The sequence below is a fragment of the Larimichthys crocea genome, chromosome X (genome assembly GCF_000972845.2).
Source record: "Larimichthys crocea isolate SSNF chromosome X, L_crocea_2.0, whole genome shotgun sequence".
In the NCBI taxonomy this organism is placed as follows: Eukaryota; Metazoa; Chordata; class Actinopteri; family Sciaenidae; genus Larimichthys; species Larimichthys crocea.
In genome coordinates, this window is record NC_040020.1 from 27953352 (window position 1) to 27976219 (window position 22868).

The 22868-nt window shown below is 40.7% G+C and overlaps 6 protein-coding genes across 6 annotated transcripts in view; 3 read left to right on the plus strand and 3 right to left on the minus strand.

The window, feature by feature from the left end:
* Nucleotides 1-934: 934 nt before the first annotated feature.
* The window catches only part of LOC109138242 (uncharacterized), a 48745-nt gene continuing 26811 nt past the window's right edge, over nucleotides 935-22868 (plus strand). The window contains 3 exon segments of the mRNA XM_027282651.1: nucleotides 935-1258; nucleotides 6958-7305; nucleotides 7609-8000. Coding sequence (XP_027138452.1) covers nucleotides 950-1258; nucleotides 6958-7305; nucleotides 7609-8000 — 1049 coding nt within the window. The 5' untranslated portion in view covers nucleotides 935-949.
* On the minus strand, nucleotides 5819-7349 carry LOC113746588 (histone H2A-like). The gene is made up of 2 exons (XM_027282814.1): nucleotides 6923-7349; nucleotides 5819-6414 (listed from the first exon to the last, which is right to left on the minus strand). Exons 1-2 carry the CDS (start codon nucleotides 7303-7305, stop codon nucleotides 6258-6260), a joined length of 540 nt encoding a protein of 179 aa, XP_027138615.1. The 5' UTR covers nucleotides 7306-7349; the 3' UTR covers nucleotides 5819-6257.
* On the plus strand, nucleotides 9434-10097 carry LOC113746589 (histone H2B 1/2-like). The gene has a single exon (XM_027282816.1). It carries the CDS (start codon nucleotides 9685-9687, stop codon nucleotides 10051-10053), a length of 369 nt encoding a protein of 122 aa, XP_027138617.1. The 5' UTR covers nucleotides 9434-9684; the 3' UTR covers nucleotides 10054-10097.
* On the minus strand, nucleotides 11506-22142 carry LOC104934941 (testis-specific H1 histone). The gene is made up of 5 exons (XM_027282462.1): nucleotides 21785-22142; nucleotides 18413-19037; nucleotides 15126-15548; nucleotides 13779-13789; nucleotides 11506-11872 (listed from the first exon to the last, which is right to left on the minus strand). The coding sequence occupies exons 1-5, from the start codon at nucleotides 22089-22091 to the stop codon at nucleotides 11556-11558; spliced, it is 1683 nt and encodes a 560-aa protein (XP_027138263.1). The 5' UTR covers nucleotides 22092-22142; the 3' UTR covers nucleotides 11506-11555.
* LOC104939743 (histone H2A) lies at nucleotides 15785-16256 on the plus strand. The gene has a single exon (XM_019263858.2). The coding sequence runs from the start codon at nucleotides 15819-15821 to the stop codon at nucleotides 16203-16205; it is 387 nt and encodes a 128-aa protein (XP_019119403.1). The 5' UTR covers nucleotides 15785-15818; the 3' UTR covers nucleotides 16206-16256.
* Nucleotides 18341-19628, minus strand: LOC109137648 (histone H1). Its single transcript, XM_019255975.2, has one exon. It carries the CDS (start codon nucleotides 19018-19020, stop codon nucleotides 18409-18411), a length of 612 nt encoding a protein of 203 aa, XP_019111520.2. The 5' UTR covers nucleotides 19021-19628; the 3' UTR covers nucleotides 18341-18408.

Below are 22868 nucleotides of genomic sequence, written 5' to 3' on the forward strand. Positions count from 1 at the left end.
GTACTGTTAACAAATGGAAAGTAGATGTGCAGTACAATAAATAGTGAACTTTACAAATGTATATCGGAACAGACAGAACATCGTCTCAAACTGGGTTGTGTTTTATGTCCTGCTTCCCTCATTGTTAGTCTATGGACAAGAACATGGTCTGTGATTGTTGCTTGAATTTCATCATATATTTCCACTCTTTGTCTTCATCTTCCTCCCAATCCTCTCACATAGTTTCATCTATCCATTCTCAGACTTTCTGATTCCCACCTTCAACAACCTGTTAACTCTCTGAACTGGCTTATATTGGTTCTGTCACATAATTTGAAACAAGTGAAATCATTTGAGTGGTTGTGTTTAATCAATGACATGTCTGCTCTATTTGTATTTACAAATTTGGGTGCATTAGAGTGCATAATGTGTTTTGAGAATGTGTTTAGAGTGTTGCTGAAAAGTGTAAGTGCAATCTGCAAATTGTGTTTTACCATGTGAAATGGTTTAAGGTATTAACAGACTGCACAATTAGCTACATGAGTTTAGGCAACTGAGAACTTTGTTCAGCCAATGGGTTTTAGTGTTTAGCAATTGAGAAAACTGTAATAGTTTGCCAGTCCGAGCTATTGTTTCATGGAGCTGTTATGTCATAACCAAAATTTGTGCAATGGTTTATTGTAATGAAGATGAAACCCAGGAACATATTTTGATTGTCTGACTGCTATACACACAGGCGTACCGGACGCGGGGTACAAATTAAACAGTCTTACTGGAGACATGTTGTCCCTGATTCATGATGTTGTTCAATAGGTGGCACCAAAGAGTTAACCTATCAACCTTCATGAAAGACCAAAGAAGAAGAACACTAGGACCGCCTCTGTTTTCTATTACGTCCTCAGACAAGCTGTAAATATCTGGGGATACTGCAGACAGTTATTATTGTGCGATAACCATCTGAACAGTAAAAATGAGTGGCAGAGGAAAAGGAGGAAAAGGACTCGGTAAAGGAGGCGCCAAGCGTCACCGTAAAGTTCTCCGTGATAACATCCAGGGAATCACCAAGCCCGCTATCCGCCGTCTGGCTCGCCGTGGTGGAGTCAAGCGTATCTCCGGTCTGATCTACGAGGAGACTCGCGGTGTGTTGAAGGTTTTCCTGGAGAACGTCATCCGTGATGCCGTCACCTACACCGAGCACGCCAAGAGAAAGACCGTGACCGCCATGGATGTGGTGTATGCTCTGAAGAGGCAGGGTCGCACTCTGTACGGCTTCGGCGGTTAAACTCATTGTTGTCTTTATTAAAACCAAAGGTCCTTTTAAGGGCCACACACCTTAAACAGAAAGGGCGACTTCCTGCTTCGTTGTACCATTAATTCATTGATGATTAAATGTTAACCGCACTATCCTGGGATGGTAGGTCTACTCCAAATGTAACTACACAAACACAAAATGTAGTAATTATAAGCACTTCACTGCTTAGAAGAAACCTGAGTTCAAGCCCACCACTAAACCAACTCTGTTATCTGTAATTGGGGGAGCATACATTAGCCTACATTACGTGCCAACTAATAACAATTGAGATATACTTTTTTTTTTTTTTTTTTTTTTCCCATCCAAAAGAATACAGTCTCTACTATCCCATCACTCCATTGTGTATGAGGCTTAGCGCCTAAACATTCTGTGTAATATACTGAACATACTGCAAATGTAGTTGCTGATACATTAAACAATATATCAGATCAGAGTGACTTTTACATTACACTTTTAGTGATTATTTGTGGTGGTGTTACATAAAGCAGACATCACGTTTTCTCTGAGGAAGGCTACATGAGTCCCTGTCAGTGTGTTATGTCCGTCCTGTAATTAGAATCATGTGATATCTAGTAGTTTAGTACTACATCTTATATGTGTAATATTTCACAAAGAGAATTCTGTGCTCTCGGTCGACATTAATAAATCTATTATTATTCTTAATTTATGATTCAGATAGCATAAGAGTATATTTTCTAGGTTCTACACCACCTGTTTTTGGAGGAAAAAACACTATCACACAATGACAGTATAAAGAATGGACAGAGTCTGAGCGACGTCACTCGAGGGTTTCTGAGGCACTGTTTTGAAGCCATAAATATGTCCATGGCTGCTGGCTGCAGCCATGATGGATTAACTTTTTCGCTTTTTGAGATTTTATTTTGAGAAAATACATATTTAAAAAAGGGATACAAAACAAAAACAAAGACGTATAGATACACTCAAAGGAAACAGTACATTAAAGAAACAAAATACACATATCCATAATTAAAAGTACACGTACATACAGAATATATACATATACACATAAATAAACACACTCACACCTATATAAACAGGTGCAACATAATCAGAACGTCTGACAGTGCCACGGGACACTATTTGTATCAAGAGTTCGCCACCTACTAAGTTCCGTTATGATTTGTTTAAAAACAACGTCTCTGTCAATAAGTTTGATTTGTAATCACAGCCCATCTAGATTTCCATAGCTTGTAGTTGGCAATACTAACAAATACCTTAAATGATTCCTTTTCGTTGGAGGATATGTTCTCATTAAAAATATGATTATTATTATTATTATTATTATATATAATGTAGCTACACAATCTTGAGAAAACTGAAACATAAAAGTCTAAATATAATAAATAATATTGTATATTACTGAAGTGTAATTTTTTGTGAAGATGAGTCCTATTGCTCGTAAAGAGGACCAGACATTCTTTGTTCTATAGCCAGGGGCATAGCCATCATTTTAGGAGTGTGGGGGACAAATTGTTCATAGGTCTATTGAGTGATTTATCATCCTCTCACATTAAATTGCACCTCTCTTTAGCAGTTAAAGAACCACATAACCACAAACAGCACAGCACCAGGGAACCTAGTTCTTTAAAATAACATACTGTTGGCGTTTAGCTCAGTTGGTAGAGCAGCCGCCCCATGTGTGAAGGGCCAAGTCCTTGCTGCGGAAGCCCAGAGTTTGAATCCAACCTGTGGCTTTTTCTCGCATTCCTGTCACTCTTCAGCTGTCTCTATCAAATAAAAAGCTTGAAAGGGCCAAAAAAAGGTTTAAATAATATACTCAATCAAAATCTAAAGTCAAAATCTAAAGCTGCCAAACTCTGGTTGAGTTGATATAGAACTAGAGAAATTTCTAAAGAAATTTTGAGTGTGCGTGACTCTGGCCCCGTCGTCCCCATGCATTATTACTGACACTGCTCAGCAAATTCAGTACTAGAAAAGACATTTTGAGAGTGATGAGTGGGCTGTATCCAAAAAGCACACCTCAAATAGTCATTTTTAACATGCTTATTTAGACACAGGAGCAGCTAGCGCTTACATGCTAACACTGATGCGCTAGCAGTTAACATTAGTATGTTAGCATTAGCATATTAGTAATTAACATGTGTTTAATTCCTAGTGGCTAATGTTAATTAGCATTAGCATGTTAGCATTATCTTGTTAACAATTAACATGTATTTAATTCCTAGTGGCTAATGTTAATTAGCACTAATTTTAGCATTGGTCGCTAATGTTTGCGAATAGCATGTATTTACAGCTTGCGCTAACTCTCTGCTGTCTCTGTCTGCCATTTTACACAGACAGGTTCAAATTAAGTGCCAAGAACTACTAAAATGGCCACTCGGCTTCTGTCTGGTGGCCCCTCCCCCCCCTCCCCTTTCACGCAGGCTGAGGTTGCCAAGCAACCAGGACCAACTGTAATCAGGGGAGCAGTTACTGCACCTGTTAGAATGTTTGGCAAAACTCTTAGAAAAGTCATAGCACACATGTCCCGGCCGAGCCGCACGTTTTGATACCCGTTTTGTGTATGTGCGACAAAAACTCTGGGAGGAATAGCGAGCCAAAAAAAGGGCGTAAGAATAATAATAATAAGCGCGGTGGATAACATATAGTGTGCGCCTTGCACGCACACTCAATGACCCTGGAGCATCTACAGGGTAAATAGTCATATAATTAAGTGCCAAATGACAATACTGAACACCAAAAGTTTTGTAAAACACCATTCCTGTTTAAAATTATCAGCACCAAAATTGAATGAAAGTAAGAAGATAACAGGATAATAAGCACAAAATTTAATTTAATGGCAAGAAGTGACAAGTGAAAGTGACACAACAATATGTCAACATTAAGATGTAGCTATTTTATAATTTATTTTATCATCATTATGACCTTTTCTTTGCAAAGAAAATAAAAGCCTTGTCGGCCGGCGGAAGTCTCTATTTCATTCTTCGCCAGCAGCAGAGAAAATTTCCACAACAGGGCGCAGAAAAAAGTGCAGCTAGATTGGTCAATAAGCTGAGAAGTCAGCTGAAACACGGATCGGCACAAGCTTAAATCAGGTATCCACATGAAGGACAATATCAAGTCAGTAATGGACCAGGTTAAAATGTTGAAATATGTTTGGATCATTTTTAAGTTAAGTTGTTAATGTTCAATAAATCATACATTTTTCAAATGTACCTTCCTCGTTACTTTGTTATTAAAGTTGGTTTTCACAAGAATATTGAATTGTGACTAAGTGGCCCAGGCACTTGGCACTGCAACCCTAAGCCAGGGGTGTCCAAACTTCTTTTTTTTTTAAAGAGGGCCAGATTTGACAATGTGAAGATGCCCAGGGGCAAATACTAGCATTTAAAAAAAATAAAATAAAAAATAAAATAATAAAATTATATATAAAAGTATAATACAAATGTACTGTTCTGTAACAATTTTGTTTTCATTGTCACAATTATATATATTTTTAAATGACAATGTAACTAAATCTAAGCCAATTAGGCGTGAACAAATCTAAAAACCATTTCTTCCTTTCTTTCACATCTGGAGTCAGATAACAAAGAATAAATTGTATGGATTACGTAAAACTTGCATGAAGTTGATACAAATCTCAAGATCATGTTCATTCTAAACATGACTTATTGTGAGTAATGCAAAGTCTGTCAACATTTGAGTTTAAAACGTATCACTCTTGCTCTTTTCTTTAACAAAATCATTCAGAAAGTAATATTTTGTGTCAGATAATTTTCCTCCATTTTCCCGTGATAATGAGATAATTTATTCAAGATCTTGAGAAAACAAAACGATAGTCTAGTGTATTAAATAATTGCAGGAAACATTATTTAGTGTAGCAATGTCAGAGGAGCAGGAGAATATTGATCACTGCATCACGTATCTCTTCAATAAAGGCCTGACACAGGCTGAAATAGCTTTATGCCTTGCTATAGATAATGTACACATTAGTGTGCGTCATCTGAGAAGACAGCTAGCAAGGCTTCAGCTTTATCAGAGGCGCAATCTAATTGAGCCTGATGTTGTCATAAATACCCTGAAAATCAAAACTGACTATCTGTATTTCAAACTCAGTAATTGTTTGAAATGTTTTGAGTTTTGAGACAAAACAAGAACAAATGATGTTTCCTGCAATGATTTAATACACTAGACTATTGTTTTGTTTTCGGGAGATCTTGAATTAATTATCTCGGGAAAACAGAGGAAAATTATCTCGTTATCATGGGAAGAAGAGGAAAATTATCTCGTTATTATGGGAAAACTGGTGGAATAAAATGTATGTATGTATGTATGACCCTTTAGGACTTCCGTAAAAAAGCCTATCTACCAGCCATACAGTATCTGACAATCCTAGCAGGCTGTAAATAATACATTATAAAAATTAAGTTTCGGGTCGCAAATCTGACCGTATGCCGTGACTGGCCCCCGGGCCGTACTTTGGACATCCCTGTCCTAAATGGTCATGTATTCATATATTTAATTCCTCCGTTTTCTCGTGATGGCGAGTTAATTATCTTGAGATCTCAAGACAACATGTTAGTTACTAAGGTGTGCCCACTTATGCAACCAGGTTAGTGTTTGTATAAGTTTATTTTTCCTCTTAAAATATTCCAGCTTGTTTTTCAATTGAATTGTTCATGTTATAGGTCACATTAATGGTGGAAAATGTTCTGACATTTATTTTATTTTTTTTTTCTACATGATAAAAGCTGATGTAAAAGGGGTGTGACTTTTTATATCCACTATAAATTGACTGTAGATAGAATCCAATTAGATTCATGAGATGATGTGATGAGTTTGATGTCAGAGACTCTTCAAAAAAGGTTCAAATCTGGGGCAACTGTATGTGGAATAACTTTGTGAGGACATTTCATTCTCGCTCTGGTGGGAAGATCCAGGTATATGGCATTGGTAGGATCACTAACTAAAACATTGTTCCCAATTAGTTCATTAATGCTCGTTGTGACAACTGTTGCCCGAGTGGTCTCCTGGAAAGTGAGGAAGCATTGTAGGTGGCTGTTCGTTGGTGTATAAGTTGTCCTCCTGTGTTGAAGACGGTTTCTCTACTTTTAAAGATTGCCTCCTTTAGTCTGTCCTCCCTGTCCAAAATGCAAAATGCAAAAAAAAAAACAAAAAAAAAAAAAAAAAAAAAACTGCTTCTATACTTAGTGAAGTTCATCTGGTCAGCAAGTCTTATTTTACTTACCACTATGCACTAACTTGTTTTCCCCTCACTTCCAAAACCACGACTTAATATACATGCTTATGCACCAAATTCTCACAGCTGACTGAACAAACAGGTGATTTAAAAAAAAAAAAGTTGAGTTTTAAGTAATGTTGCACACACTTGAACATTAACATGTATATGTATGTGCACCTTAGTGTTTAGTACTTGTAATGGTTTTAACGTAGCCTAGAGAACACTTACTGTTTGATTGTAACTTAACCACATTGAGCCTTGAGATGAAGTGTGAAAGTCTAAGTGTAAATCATAATGCAGTGTTTTCTTTTAAGTAGGTGGTAAAGATAGGAAACAGCAGTTTAAAACACAAGTGTGGTGGCTCTTAAAAGAGCCTTTGTGTTGCGTCCAGCAGTGAGCAGGTTTACTTGGACTTGGCGGGCTTCTCGGTCTTCTTGGGCAGAAGAACAGCCTGGATGTTAGGCAGCACACCGCCCTGAGCGATGGTCACTCCGCCCAGCAGTTTGTTGAGCTCCTCGTCGTTGCGGACAGCCAGCTGCAGGTGACGGGGGATGATACGAGTCTTCTTGTTGTCGCGGGCAGCGTTTCCAGCCAACTCCAGGATCTCAGCGGTCAGGTACTCCAGCACGGCCGCCAGGTAGACGGGGGCACCGGCTCCAACACGCTCGGCATAGTTGCCTTTACGCAGCAGCCTGTGGACACGGCCGACGGGGAACTGAAGCCCGGCACGGGAGGAGCGGGTCTTTGCCTTAGCTCTGGCTTTGCCACCGGTTTTCCCTCGGCCACTCATGTTTAAGTTACTTTCTAGAGTTACGACTCAAAGAAAATGTGGCGACTACAGACACAACCCTCGGTTATATTGTCAGGGAGCGAGAGGAGGGGGTCTTGTCAGACCAACCAGAAAACAGGTTTCTACAGAGGGGGGCGCTTTGGATTTTGGCGGACTTCTTTCTACTGATTTTCCGCCAATAAGCAGCGGAGATTTGGGCGGTGGGTCGCTCCTGAAGGCGGCGCTGAGCTCCAGCAGGAGCCCCTAACCAATCAGGAGCCGGAGGTCTGAAGCAGCGTCACCATTTCACAGCCGGTCTCACAGTTTAAGAGCAGCGTGTCTCCTCACTTTACTACACTTTTCTCCTGTTCAGAGAAAGAAAGAACGATGGCAAGAACCAAGCAGACCGCTCGTAAATCCACTGGAGGCAAAGCCCCCAGGAAGCAGCTGGCCACCAAGGCTGCCCGTAAGAGCGCCCCGGCCACCGGCGGCGTGAAGAAGCCTCATCGTTACAGGCCCGGTACCGTGGCTCTGAGAGAGATCCGTCGCTACCAGAAATCCACCGAGCTGCTCATCCGCAAGCTGCCCTTCCAGCGCCTGGTCAGAGAAATCGCTCAGGATTTCAAGACCGACCTGCGCTTCCAGAGCTCCGCTGTCATGGCTCTGCAGGAGGCCAGCGAGGCTTACCTGGTCGGCCTCTTCGAGGACACCAACCTGTGCGCCATCCACGCCAAGAGAGTCACCATCATGCCCAAAGACATACAGCTGGCCCGCCGCATCCGTGGAGAGCGCGCTTAAACTGTCTGCTCATCCCTCAAACACAAAGGCTCTTTTAAGAGCCACCTCACTCCTCACTAAAGAACTCTCCTCTGCTACTATATACAAGTTCTACATTTGGGGAGGGGGGGAAAAAAACAAACAAACAACGAAAATACGAAATTATGAAAATACTCAATTACCAGAACAATTTACTCTGCGAGTGTGGTGACAAGACAACAATATCACTAAACTAACAATTTGTTGTTTGAAACTGCACCAAACCAACTGAAATGAGCAGGACCTGTGCTGTTGAGGGGGGAAAAAACATGAATAGTCAACTGAAAGCTACTAAAGTCAGCGAACGGAAGAAAAGTATGCTTCATTACATTACTGAAAAATTATCGTTACTACAGTATAACTAAACTAGTATGCAGTGTAACTTAAGTTATCGTTACTATAACTAATACAAATCTCAAGCCATAAGTGACCAACTTTCAGTGCACACTAAAAAAACAGGAGTGCAACACAGCTGTAGGTGCCGTATTATTGATAAATAATTCATAGGAAATTTCAGTAAATTATGGAGACTATTTGGATTTCATGGTGGTTTAATAATTTGATTGCATTTAAAAATAAGTTAATTGAAGTCATGATTATCATTTAGTTATTATTTGAACATAAATGCTTATAGTTCATTGTTTAATGTCATTATTAGTTTCTGTGAAGCAGATAAAATAAGCGCCTGTATCTTTAAGAAAGTAGTGTTTGGAATCACGGGAGAGTGACAGGAGCACACGGTTTTTCTGACCTGTTGAAAATTGTGTTTTGTAGTGTGTATGGACCAGCAGGAAATTTATGCTTTTTATTTTTTGTACTTTGGTGAATAAACTTGTAAAATCAACCATCGTGGAGGACACACTTTTTTCTTGGTTTTGTTTTGGACAACAGGAGTCAGCCATGTGCTCCGGTGGAAACTGATAGGTTTGCTGGAAAACCTACAACAGCAAAACAAATTAAGCAGCCGTCTAGATTTAGTTTTTTACAATATTGCACTCTAATTCAGAAAAGAAAAGGGAAAAAAAAGATGAATGACTAGCTCACCATGCTGCATAGTGAACTGACCCTTCTCAGCACCACTGGTACAAGGCATTAACACATGGGAACAATGTGCATTTAACATTTCAAACAAAAGTTTAAACAGTTCAGAAAATAAAAAGTTAATTGCCGTCACCACTACTATCATCACAATAGCTGTGAAACAAATTAAAATATTCAAACCAGGTGACAATTCTTAGTGTTTAACTGTACATTTACATATGTAAACAGGGATAGAGACAATTTCTTTTGACAAGCGAGACCTGAAACACAGAGGAGTTAACACACAGTCGCATTTTACGGTTTTATTTTTTTATTTTCTCTCTGAACTTAAGACACATGAACTCACAGTTCTCGGGTTTACGTTTCACATTTAAAAAATCTGCTCAGACGTCAGGAGTAAAGGCGCATGCTCCGTCTCGGGCACAACAACTCAGCCAATCCTGTGCGAGCACCAGTACATTGTAATTTGCATCAGGACATACATATAAAGCGCTCCGACAACACCCGTATCACAAGTTTCAGTGATACTCGTCTGAAGCAAACATGCCAGAAGTAGCTAAAGCACCGAAGAAGGGCTCCAAGAAAGCCGTCTCTAAAGCCACCAAGACCGGCAAGAAGAGGAGACGCACCAGGAAGGAGAGCTATGCTATCTACGTGTACAAGGTCCTGAAGCAGGTCCATCCCGACACCGGGATCTCCTCCAAGGCTATGGGCATCATGAACTCCTTCGTGAGCGACATCTTTGAGCGCATCGCTGGAGAGGCCTCTCGTCTGGCTCACTACAACAAGCGCTCTACCATCACCTCCAGGGAGATCCAGACCGCTGTCCGCCTCCTGCTGCCCGGTGAGCTGGCCAAGCACGCCGTGTCTGAGGGAACCAAGGCAGTCACCAAGTACACCAGCTCCAAGTAAACTCGCTGTTTACAACACAAAGGTCCTTTTCAGGACCATCCACCATCTCAACTAAAAGCTGTGTTTCAAGAAACTAGGACATTTATAACGTCCTCTTGTAAAACTTAAAACAACAACTAATGAATAAATTGCTGACTTGAGAGGCAGGGATCCAATTGCCTGTTCATCTTGGGACAGCCGACATTTCACATCTACAGGCAATAATTAAAGTTACCATTACAGTCATGTCTTAAACTGTGAGAGGAAGCTGGAGGACACTGTGTGAACATCTCACTTTTCTGTAACCCACTGCATGATTTGTACATCTTAAACTGCTGAGCATCCAGTGAAGAGGAAAGGTCTTCACTAGTTCAACTCCAGTTATTCTGAAAGACAATGTACAAATCTGAAAGAGGTGACTGTTTATGGACACGTTCAACATCCAATGCATGTTTAAAAAAACTGGTTTGAATTTGAGTCACTTTTTTGCACATTTAGAACAATATTTGGATATTATTTAAATCCAAATGTAAAAGCTAAATGTTTCGAGTGAAACTAAATATTTGGCTAAAATTCAAATGCCGGAAACCGGAAGTGCCAAAATAAAAGCTTGAGGAGGAGGTCCGAGCATGTTTATAGTGGCAAATAACGAATAAAACCCATCTTATCCGGGGAAATGGACTCTTGGACATGGATTATCGTGATAATAAATGCCTAGATGAACAAACACGTTTGGAGAAACTTTATTTGAAGAGTACTTTGAGTTTTTAGTGTCACGTTAATGAAGGGTGCGGGACTTATGACCTGTAGCCACTATAGCCAGCCACAACGGGGCTTTATTGTCTTGATTTATTGACATGTGTAAGAGCCATAATGACAATGTTAATGGTGTTTAACAGGTTAGTTGTAAAATGTTTGAAATGTTCCTTTAGTCACAGCCACTTAGACAGGCAGACGTCAGACATGATTAAGCAGCCTAAAGAGCAACACAGTTTTTTGGCAGTTTGTTTAAGATTGAATCTTGTAACTTTGTTTTTGCTTTTAAAGTAAAGTTTCTTTTGAACAAGAGTTACGTCATCGGAAGATTCATTACCAGTCAAGCTTAAAACTGATGGGTTGCTTAATGGTGGCGACATAAAGGATAAACGGACTAATAGAGGATTGCCGCTACAACATGCTTGCAGAGGTATGTCTGACAGTAGAGTTTACCGGGGTGAAGACGAGCCTACACCGCGAAAATGACAGATCATTCAAAGTGAGCCCCCTTTTTTTTGGGCAGAGACTTTTAAGACTACAGTTTTTAGAGTTTTTAGAAAACACTGGGTAAGAGGTTCCTAAGGTTTTAAAAAAATAAATATAAACATGACTTCAGTAGGTACAATACACAATGTTAAGGTTCAGTACTACTAGGTAATGGTTGGTAGTTTAAGTTTCCCTTCTAACAAAAGGAAGCCAACTCTTCTGGAAGTAGTGAGGGGCCCTTAAAAGGACCTTTGGTTTTAATAGTAAAGAGAATAATGAGTTTAACCGCCGAAACCGTACAGAGTGCGACCCTGCCTCTTCAGAGCATACACCACATCCATGGCGGTCACGGTCTTTCTCTTGGCGTGCTCGGTGTAGGTGACGGCATCACGGATGACGTTCTCCAGGAAAACCTTCAACACACCGCGAGTCTCCTCGTAGATCAGACCGGAGATACGCTTGACTCCACCACGGCGAGCCAGACGGCGGATAGCGGGCTTGGTGATTCCCTGGATGTTATCACGGAGAACTTTACGGTGACGCTTGGCGCCTCCTTTACCGAGTCCTTTTCCTCCCTTTCCTCTGCCACTCATTTTTACTGTTCAGATGGTTACTGTTCAATAATAACTGTCTGCAGTATCCCCAGATATTTACAGCTTGTCTGAGGACGTAATAGAAAACAGAGGCGGTCCTAGTGTTCTTCTTCTTTGGTCTTTCATGAAGGTTAATGGTTAACTCTTCGGCGCCACCTATTGAACAACATCATGAATCAGGGACAACATGTCTCCTGCGCACATGTAGTCAGGTCATATAGGTCATTAATATGCTGTATGATGAAGTGACATTTTATCATAAAGACTAAAACAGTTCGTTGCTGTTGTATTACTAATCAGATGAGTTCCTCCTGTGGTGTATCAGGATGCTTTGTGATTGGCTGCAGCTGTGTCTCTCTCTCAGGTGAGTACAGGTGGAGCTTCCTGTCTGAGGTGCTGAACTGACACCAACAGAGCAGGTAGCTGCTGTCTCTGTCCAGGGTGCTGAACATGTGCTGCTCTGTGTAGCAGCCTTGAACCGTCATCCTGACCAGGAGCGGCTTTATTTACATCAATGACATGTTGACGATGACTTTTTACACTTCATTCAATAATTTGAGCAAAAGCCAAGCACCGATTTTTTTTTTTTTTATTTTTTTTATTATTTTTTTGCTATGTACAGGCTGTTAAAATGATAAGTTTGGTTGTGTGGAGTCTTATGGAGAAATTACTCTATGTAATGGTCCCCGTAATTTTGTGGCAATGATCTTCAACTGCTGGTTAAGTTTATGGTTTTTATGTTCTCACTTCAACTTAATACATCGAATATAGCATAAACTATGACCACCGTAAGAGTTTGTGCCTCATTATGGGTCCAAACTGAAAACATTGGCTTAGATTGCACTGTGTGACCATCTCTTACGAGTGCTGTAGCCTGACTGAACGATTCCTGTAGCAGACGCAGTAGAATGGACATTAAGCTTTTTAAAATAAAAGTTCCTCTTACCACAGTGCATAGAAAGGCATATAGGTCCTCTGTACATAAACAAAACTGACTGCTAGTAGAAAGATATTAATGCAGTATTAAAAAACAGAATTTTTCTTGCATATTAATAAGGTAATTCACCTAAAACAATGGACCTTTTATGGGGTAATTTACACTCTACTTGGCACTTGATTTATTAGCCCAGTTTTCTCATGGGTTTATGGTCTCAATCAAGTCTTTTCAAGTCTTTTCTTATACAGCACAATGTTCCTTTTGTGAATTATGGTCCCATTCTGAATCTCAGTGAGTCCATCCAGTGCAACACACTAGGCACATGAAACTCAAACTAAGCTGGTATGATTAAATATGAACCAAGATTCTGTTACTCCAGTGACTATTTTTCTCCTTAAATGTTTTTTTTTTTTTTTTACATTTTAGTGTACTGTTTAACTGTAGTAATAATAATAATAATAATAATCATAATAATACTAAAAAACATTCTGTGACTGCCTTTTTCTTTCTGCTTGAAGAAAACCAAGTGCAGCCTAATTCAAATTACGTCACCCACCAGCTCTCATTCAAATGTTGTCACCTCTGGTTCCAAAAAACAAATATGGCCATGGCTATAATGCATACATATATATATATAATTTATAATTCATAAATTCACCATATATAAAATCATTAATGTGTTTAATTAAAAATCATACTATACTATACTCTGACCAGGGGTACGGCCGAATAGTAAAAAAAAATAGTTCCCAAATCCTTTCCTAACCACTTTTCCTTGACCTCAATGGAAAACGTCACAAGGTCAAGGAAAGATGTGAAGGAGAATTCATAAGGAGTTAGGAGAAGACGATTGCGGTGTTCAGAGAATCCTACTGCTCTTACACTTAGACTATGTCATTATGCGACAGCAAATGTTATTGACGTGATCTGTGGTAAAACTACAAAGTTCAGAAGATGGACTACAAAACGCGCACCTGAGATACTGCTCTTACCGTGTTGTTTCATGCAGGTAATATAAACTTAGACAAACCGTTGAAAAATGTGACTCATTATCAACGTCAGAATTCAAATAATAAATTATTTTTGACCACCTGTCACAAGTCAAATGAAGTGTTTGTTACTCTGGTATGGTCGCTCACCCTCCAGTCCACTCATATAGAAATTGTTAAATATTAAAAAATAAATATTAACAAGTTATGGCAAAGATATATGATTAATCAGCAATGGTAACTTCATGATGATCTGCAGCTCCAGTCAACAACAGAACACACTTCATGATTCAAAGTTTTTACATCGCGTCAACACATCCGTCACTCTCTCTCTTTGCTGCAGTCTGCATCACACTGTAAAATAACCTGATGCCTGGTTGTGAATGACTCAACGGTGTGTTGTTTTTTGTCGTTTTTTGTTACCTCCTTTCCTTTCGTAAAGGATGGTCCGGTGTATCCTAAAGGAGATAAAGGAAGCAGTGGAGATCTTTCTTAACAGTTTGAGAAATCCTACAGCTCTTATCATGGATAGATATACTTTATTAATCCCACGAATGGGGAAATTCTTTAATTATTTTTCTCTTCTTTAACCCAGATACACACATGAAGTACAAGGCATAGACATGCAATGTTGGAGTGATGGGCAGCCCCCCTGAGAAGCGCCCAGCAAGCAGTTGGGGTGGATCGGTGCCTTGCTCAGGAGAGGTGGTCACCTCGGCAGTGCCCAGGAGGTGAACTGGCACCTCTCAAGCTACTAGTCCACCTTCCATATTTGGTCCATGCGGGACTTGAACCGGCCACCGTCCCAAGTCAAATCCCAATGAACTAAGCTACTGCCGCACCTGTTACATTATGCCCACGTTAATACCTTCCAGGTTATTTCACTCAGTTAGGAAGGTTCCTAAGCAAATTTGACTACTCGGCCAGACTCCATGGTTCCTGGAGATGACACTATACCCAAAAGGTAACTTTACGTCCATATCAATTGCTCCTAAACATCAGTCAACTCATTTTACCTTACTTTAGTGTTTTTCCTTTAAAAAAAAAACAAAAAACAAATCTGTGCTGTATACATATTTCCTGGGCTCAGTTTGTGACAAAAGGGTATTAACGACAATGACAGGCAAGGCAGATTTTGATATTTAACGTATTCATTTCAGCAACCAATCATCAGCAAAGGAGTAAGTTCTTTAGTGAGGAGTGAGGTGGCTCTTAAAAGAGCCTTTGTGTTTGAGGGATGAGCAGACAGTTTAAGCGCGCTCTCCACGGATGCGGCGGGCCAGCTGAATGTCTTTGGGCATGATGGTGACTCTCTTGGCGTGGATGGCGCACAGGTTGGTGTCCTCGAAGAGGCCGACCAGGTAAGCCTCGCTGGCCTCCTGCAGAGCCATGACAGCGGAGCTCTGGAAGCGCAGGTCGGTCTTGAAATCCTGAGCGATTTCTCTGACCAGGCGCTGGAAGGGCAGCTTGCGGATGAGCAGCTCGGTGGATTTCTGGTAGCGACGGATCTCTCTCAGAGCCACGGTACCGGGCCTGTAACGGTGAGGCTTCTTCACGCCGCCGGTGGCCGGGGCGCTCTTACGGGCAGCCTTGGTGGCCAGCTGCTTCCTGGGGGCTTTGCCTCCGGTGGATTTACGAGCGGTCTGCTTGGTTCTTGCCATCGTTCTTTCTTTCTCTGAACAGGAGAAAAGTGTAGTAAAGAGAGGAGACACGCTGCTCTTAAACTGTGAGACCGGCTGTGAAATGGTGACGCTGCTTCAGACCTCCGGCTCCTGATTGGTTAGGGGCTCCTGCTGGAGCTCAGCGCCGCCTTCAGGAGCGACCCACCGCCCAAATCTCCGCTGCTTATTGGCGGAAAATCAGTAGAAAGAAGTCCGCCAAAATCCAAAGCGGCCCCCTCTGTAGAAACCTGTTTTCTGGTTGGTCTGACAAGACCCCCTCCTCTCGCTCCCTGACAATATAACCGAGGATTGTCTGTAGTCGCCACATTTTCTTTGAGTCGTAACTCTAGAAAGTAACTTAAAAATGAGTGGCCGAGGGAAAACCGGTGGCAAAGCCAGAGCTAAGGCAAAGACCCGCTCCTCCCGTGCCGGGCTTCAGTTCCCCGTCGGCCGTGTCCACAGGCTGCTGCGTAAAGGCAACTATGCCGAGCGTGTTGGAGCCGGTGCCCCCGTCTACCTGGCGGCCGTGCTGGAGTACCTGACCGCTGAGATCCTGGAGTTGGCTGGAAACGCTGCCCGCGACAACAAGAAGACTCGTATCATCCCCCGTCACCTGCAGCTGGCTGTCCGCAACGACGAGGAGCTCAACAAACTGCTGGGCGGAGTGACCATCGCTCAGGGCGGTGTGCTGCCCAACATCCAGGCTGTTCTTCTGCCCAAGAAGACCGAGAAGCCCGCCAAGTCCAAGTAAACCTGCTCACTGCTGGACGCAACACAAAGGCTCTTTTAAGAGCCACCACACTTGTATTTTAAACTGCTGTTTCCTATCTTTACCACCTACTTAAAAGAAAACACTGCATTATGATTTACACTTAGACTTTCACACTTCATCTCAAGGCTCAATGTGGTTACCATACAATCAAAGTAATAAAGGGGCACAGTGAATGTTATAGTAACAGTAAATGGCTGCTCTAAAACCAAAACAAGTGCTCAAGACCACGGGGAATAAAGGTGCACATACATATACACGGTAATGTTCAAGTGTGTGTATAAGTAGAATAACTTAAGACTGGACTATATTTAAATTGCCTTGTTAGCAACAACACAGCTGGTGGCATAATGCTGTTATATCAGGTCTACTAATATACTTTAAATTATTACCTAAACTTTTATAAAATGGGACACAAACTTGATTCCCCTGTTCCCAAATGGTATGACCTTGAATTGCATTTAACATTGATTTGAGCATTATTTGTTCATTACAGCATTTATTTGATCATTTACAGATCAATAATTGATTCTTTTGCTCAGACAGAAAAGTCAGGATTCCTTAAATCCACATTCTCCTTTAAATCAAATTCATGTATGTAGAAGACAGTGCTGCATTGGATTTTAAATATACATAAAATCACTTATTTATGGAGATCATTGTGACTTTGATCAACATGTTGAACCTCTCCTGCTCAATGAAAAGGACCAGGCACATGAAGTGTACTTCTCAAGTTTATGAGCACCTTCAGAAATAACACACAAAAATAGTGTCAACATCTGCTATGAAATAAGGTAAGATAAGAGTATGCTGAGGTAATTAATATTTTTTTGTGAATAAGATTAAGGTATCCACTTATAATAAATGTGATATATATCATAATGCCTTTTTGCACAATAAAAAGGATTAACCTCTTAATAGAAGATGTGGTTGGCTCTTGAAAGAGCAACATCAAGGGAATAGTGATGTGTCGGTCGCGAACAAGGTGGTTCAAAGAGTGGGCTCTTAAGTTAAGGTAGTGGAAAAAATCTTTGTAACCTTTATTGTACAATTATATTTTTGTGTTTAACTTTGTATGTACTTTGTCCTACTTAGGAGACTGCCTCCTGATGGTTTGATATATGTTTTTATTCTCTCTGTCCCGGAGATGTTGGTACCAGCCACGGTGTAGAAGGGGGAGTAAAGCAGATCTGGTCTCAGAGGAAAGGAAGGGGGAGAAATGTCTACTCCTTGGCCAAGAATAAAGTTCTCATTTAATACTGATCGTGTCCTCAGTCTTTATCGAATTTCCACGACGAACGATGGGAGCCGGCTCCCGTCCGTCCGATAGCTGTTCTTATATTTTTTACACTATACCAAAGACATTTTGTCCATATGTCAGTGGTGGGCATTGACAAAGTGTATTTCTTTGAGTGCTGTTATTTAATTTCTCTTTGTTTCAGTACATTGTGTGTGTGTGTGTGTGTGTGTGTGTGTATACAAATAAAATGTCAATAGCTACCCTTTTAATATTCCTATGCTTAGGCTTTTATAGGCGTTTCTATCTGCTTTGTGTAGCAGAGTGGTTCCTCAAGCAAGTTAGTGCATTCATTGGGTGGTTTCAGGGAGTTACAAGGAATTTTACAACTGTAAATTCAATTGGCTAGAGCAAATTGTTGAAATTCAAGTGATATGTGTTCAAATACAAATCACAAGTAAAAACATTGCTAAATTCAGAGTATAAATGCCTCAAGTATAAAAGGTAAAATGAAGAGCCACTTGGGAGCTCAAAGAGCTGGCTCTTCTTGGTGAGCTGAGCCAAATGATCCAACTCACTAAGAAGAGCCGGAATTCCCATCACTACAAGAGAAAAGTCTGAAGTCTAGTCTAAAGATACTATATATAAAAAGTATCACCAAAAGAAAATCAATAACAAATCCCATAATAATCTCATAATGCAATGTGGTTTTGTGGAAATGCGTCTCTCCTTTGAGGTTTATATTTTAAGATTTCTAATTGCATTGAATGCCATCACTTCATGTCAGCAGTTCCATCCAACTAGCTATATTTAATATGTCCCTCTTCTTAAATCAAGTCCTAATACAATGAATTAACATTGACTATATTCAGGAATAAACTCTTTATGAATGATGTGGTTGGCTCTTAAAAGAGCCGTTTGTTGTCGTTAGTTGTGAGTGAAGACAGCTCACTTCTTCTTGGGTGCTGCCTTCTTGGCTTTGGGCTTGGCAGCCTTCTTAGCGGGAGCTTTCTTGGCTGCAGGGGCCTTCTTGGGTGCCACTTTCTTGGGGCTCTTGGTGGGCTTCTTGGGGCTCTTAGCTGCTTTCTTGGCTGCCACGGCCTTGGGCTTCTTGACTTTCTTGGGGGATTTCTTGGCTGCCGGCTTCTTTGCTGCTGCTGCCTTGGGCTTCTTGGGTGTTGCGGGTTTCTTGGCTGCGGGCTTCTTGGCTTTAGGAGCGGCTTTCTTGACCGGCTTCTTGGCTTTGGGCTCAGCAGCCTTCTTGTTCATCTTGAAGGAGCCGGATGCCCCGGTGCCCTTGGTCTGGACCAGAGTCCCCTTAGCGACCAGAGCCTTGATGGCGACCTTAACGCGGGCCTTGTTCTTCTCCACATCGTAACCTCCGGCAGACAGAGCCTTCTTGACGGCGGCCAGAGACACGCCGCTGCGCTCCTTGGATGCGGACACAGACTTGACGATGAGGTCTCTGACGCTGGGGCCAGCCTTCTTCGGTTTGGTCGCCGCCTTCTTCTTGGCCGCTTTCGCCGGAGCGGCGGCTGGAGCTGGAGCTACTTCTGCCATCTTGTCTTCCGTTCGTACTCAGGACAACACGAGAGTGTGACTGGACTGTTGGAGAGCTCAGAGCAGCGAGGCTGCACTTAAACACACCATGAGAACCGTGGAGACTCAACCCAGCCCGTGGCTCCTCTGTGCAGTCTGAACGCCGTGCCACTTGTGTTTTCTCCTCATCGATAAAACACTCTAAACTAAATGTGGGAGAAGAGCTGAAGGCTGACAGTGAAGGGAGCCGATAGCGGACTTGTGTCTCTTCATGTTCAGGTCATGTAGAGCTCTGATGCTCTCTGCATTTTGTTTGGGGAGCCTCCAAACCTCACACATTCCCCGTCGTGACCAGCTCTGCGCGGCGACTTTTCACACTCATTTCTCTCCTAAAATGTTTTTAGATCAATCAGAGCTCCATCAAAAGTCGTTTTCCAGCTGCCCCACATGTTTGTTCAGAGACTCAAAGTAAAAACAACCATCTGTTGACGATCACTTTGTAATAAACTGAAGTTATTCTGGTAGCAGCAAACACACTGAGGATGGCCGAGGCTTATGGTGCCAGACTTCATATCAGAGCTGCTCACCGTGGCTGTGAACATTTCTTCTGCTGAAGATTAATATTTAATTCAAACAAACACTAATGATTAAATGTCAAAGTCTTTTGTTATTCATTATTATGATATCAATAAAAGCTCCATTACGTGTTACACAACAATTGTATTCGGCTTATGTTGAAAGTAAGGATTTAGACTTAGACTAGAAATCCCAGAGTAACTCAGCAGTTCAGATTCTTCAGAGCTAAAATAAACCATTTGGCTCTTTTCCCCCTTCTTTGTAAAACCAGTCTTATCAAAATTGACCTCCAGCAGCATTACTCATGGAGCTGATTGTGAATATTATAAAGACAATGAAAAGGGATTTAAAACACTTCACTTAGTAACAGTGAATCACTGAATAAATTAAGACCCCATACTGCTGCCCAACAGTGTTTTGATTACGGTGCAAAATTTATAAGCACCATAGCTATAGTCCCATGTTGACATATTTCACTAAGAAACCTTAAATCTGAAACACATGTTTACATTTTATACTGAGGTCAGCAGGACTTATTGTAAAAAATCTTCTTGAATTAACGAACTGAACCATATCACCCTTTCATTGTTTGCACTTTAAAATAGATGCTGGTTCAAGATAATTTTGCTTTTGCTGATATCACAATCAAAGAAACAGATCCAAAATGGTTCTGAAGGGGTTGCAGTGTTACATACTACCTGAATCACCAGTATAGTTTTTTTGTTTTTTATTGCTTGCACATTAATATGGATGCTGGTCCATTGCATTTGTATTCATTTAAGTAAGTTAAGTTGCGTTATTATTATTATTATTATAGCAAACCCATTTTGTAATAAATTTAATGATTTGTGTCGTTTCTAAGAACATCTAATTCTATTTTTATATATACTGTATACAAATGGCAACAAAGAGTGTGTTTTGGCAACTCCCCCAGGAGACACAAGGTTGGTGTGTTTTGTGCGCTTATGGTGACATTTAATTAATTGATGATTTGTTTACGGAGCTGATTTAGCTGAAACAGCAATACATATTAAAACCATCTTTCGGAGTGTATGCTACAATTATACTGTTTTGTAGTGATGTGTCGGTCGTGAACGAGCCGGTTCAGAGAGCTGGCTCTCAGTACTTTGTGTGTGTGTGTTTATATAAATATAAAAAAATAAAAGGTCCTTTTTAAAATTTCTATGCTTAGGTTTTATAGGCGTTCCTATCTGCTTTGTGTAGCAGAGTGGTTCTTCAAGCAAGTTAGTGCATTCATTGGGTGGTTTCAGGGAGTTACAAGGGATTTTACAACTGTAAATGCAATGTAAAGTGATATATGCATTCAAATACAAATCACAAGTCAAAACAGTGCTAAATTTGCCTGAATTATATAAGGTATAAGTGGTAAAATGAAGAGCCGTTTGGGAGCCGAGCCAAATGATCCAGTTCACTAAAAAGAGCAAGAATTCTTACCACTACTGTTTTGGATGGGTGGGGAGAGTTTTTATGTTATGTCACCTTGTTTTCCAAGTTTACCATAAACATTTTTAAAAGGAACATGCTGCATCGCTTGCATTTAGGGCCCCCAAACACCTTTGCTGTGTGTAGTGCTGTAAAGTAACACTGTAGCTGAGTTAGATGCAGCTTAATATGCTGTTTTAAGTACAGTGACTGGGTGATGGAATTTCAAATAAATTGATACCTGTATGAACAGTTCTGATTTTTATCTAGTGACATTTAAAGAGCATAAATGCTGAAGGGAAAATAGCCATGTGATCCAAAAATTGATTTTGCAGCTTTATTTTAAATTACAGTACAAAAGACATACATTGACAGTATTTAGTTTCCTGAAATGAGGTGCAACTGAGGTCATCATTTGACATGTACTCACATTCACAGAGCAGCCTTGAGGACAAACCTTTGGGCAGACACCTTTAAGATTACAGTTCCAGTTTTTAAAAACACCAGTTAAGAGGTTCCTATGGTTTATTTTTATATATATATATATATATATATATATATATATATATATATATATATATAGTACATAAACATTATGACTTCAGTAGGTACAATACACAATGTTAAGGTTTAGTACTACTAGGTAATGGTTGGTAGTTTGTTAAGTTTCCATTCTAACAAAAGGAAGCCAACTCTTCTGGAAGTAGTGAGGGGCCCTTAAAAGGACCTTTGGTTTTTGTATAGTGAAGAGAATAGGGAATTTAACCGCCGAAGCCGTACAGAGTGCGACCCTGCCTCTTCAGAGCATACACCACATCCATGGCAGTCACGGTCTTTCTCTTGGCGTGCTCGGTGTAGGTGACGGCATCACGGATGACGTTCTCCAGGAAAACCTTCAACACACCGCGAGTCTCCTCGTAGATCAGACCGGAGATACGCTTGACTCCACCACGGCGAGCCAGACGGCGGATAGCGGGCTTGGTGATTCCCTGGATGTTATCACGGAGAACTTTACGGTGACGCTTGGCGCCTCCTTTACCGAGTCCTTTTCCTCCCTTTCCTCTGCCACTCATTTTTACTGTTCAGATGGTTATCGTACAATAATAACTGTCTGCAGTATCCCCAGATATTTACAGCTTGTCTGAGGACGTAACAGAAAACAGAGGCGGTCCTAGTGTTCTTCTTCTTTGGTCTTTCATGAAGGTTAATGGTTAACTCTTTGGCGCCACCTATTGAACAACATCATGAATCAGGGACAACGTGTCTCCCGTAAGACTTTTCATTCATATAAAAAGTCAAAGTGAAAAGATATATTTTTAAAATGATGTGATTATATGTATACCAAAAGAAAAAAAAGTATCTGACTCCGTGTCTTTGTATTTTCCACCAGTATATTTTGTCTTTATTTAAATTGTGAATGTAAAATACATGAAACAAGACCAAAGTGAGTCACATATTACAGAGAATTTGCTTCACACTTTATTCTCCATGATTTATTGAATTCGTTTTAATTACTTACCTCATTAATCTTCAGTGTATTAAAGTGACATTTTATCATAGAGACAAAACTGTTTGTTGGATTTGTATTACAAATCATAGAGCTCCTTCTGTGGTGTATCAGGATGCTTTGTGATTGGCTGCAGCTGTGTCTGTCTCCCAGGTGAGTACAGTACAGGTGGAGTTTCCTGTCTGAGGTGCTGAACTGACAACAGAGCAGGTAGCTGCTGTCTCTGTCCAGGATGCTGAACCTTCATCTGACTGGGAGGGCCTTTATTTTATTTATTATTATTAAATATTATTATTTACAAAAATCTGTGACATGCTGGCACATGTAATTATGTTGCTATGAC

What these genes read in the sequence shown, in the direction of transcription:
- LOC104939743 (XM_019263858.2), top strand. Translation starts at nt 15,819, where the DNA reads ATGAGTGGCCGAGGGAAAACCGGTGGCAAAGCCAGAGCTAAGGCAAAG.
- LOC109137648 (XM_019255975.2), bottom strand. Translation starts at nt 19,020, where the DNA reads ATGGCAGAAGTAGCTCCAGCTCCAGCCGCCGCTCCGGCGAAAGCGGCC.
- LOC104934941 (XM_027282462.1), bottom strand. Translation starts at nt 22,091, where the DNA reads ATGAGTGGCAGAGGAAAGGGAGGAAAAGGACTCGGTAAAGGAGGCGCC. An exon ending in CACTCTGTACGGCTTCGGCG is followed by an intron (nt 19,038 to 21,784) that starts GTTAAATTCCCT and finishes TGTTGTCCTGAG; the next exon opens with TACGAACGGAAGACAAGATG. An exon ending in AAGGCAGCACCCAAGAAGAA is followed by an intron (nt 15,549 to 18,412) that starts GTGAGCTGTCTT and finishes GGAGGTCTGAAG; the next exon opens with CAGCGTCACCATTTCACAGC.
- LOC113746588 (XM_027282814.1), bottom strand. Translation starts at nt 7,305, where the DNA reads ATGAGTGGCCGAGGGAAAACCGGTGGCAAAGCCAGAGCTAAGGCAAAG. An exon ending in GAGAAGCCCGCCAAGTCCAA is followed by an intron (nt 6,415 to 6,922) that starts GTAAACCTGCTC and finishes CATTTTGGACAG; the next exon opens with GGAGGACAGACTAAAGGAGG.
- LOC113746589 (XM_027282816.1), top strand. Translation starts at nt 9,685, where the DNA reads ATGCCAGAAGTAGCTAAAGCACCGAAGAAGGGCTCCAAGAAAGCCGTC.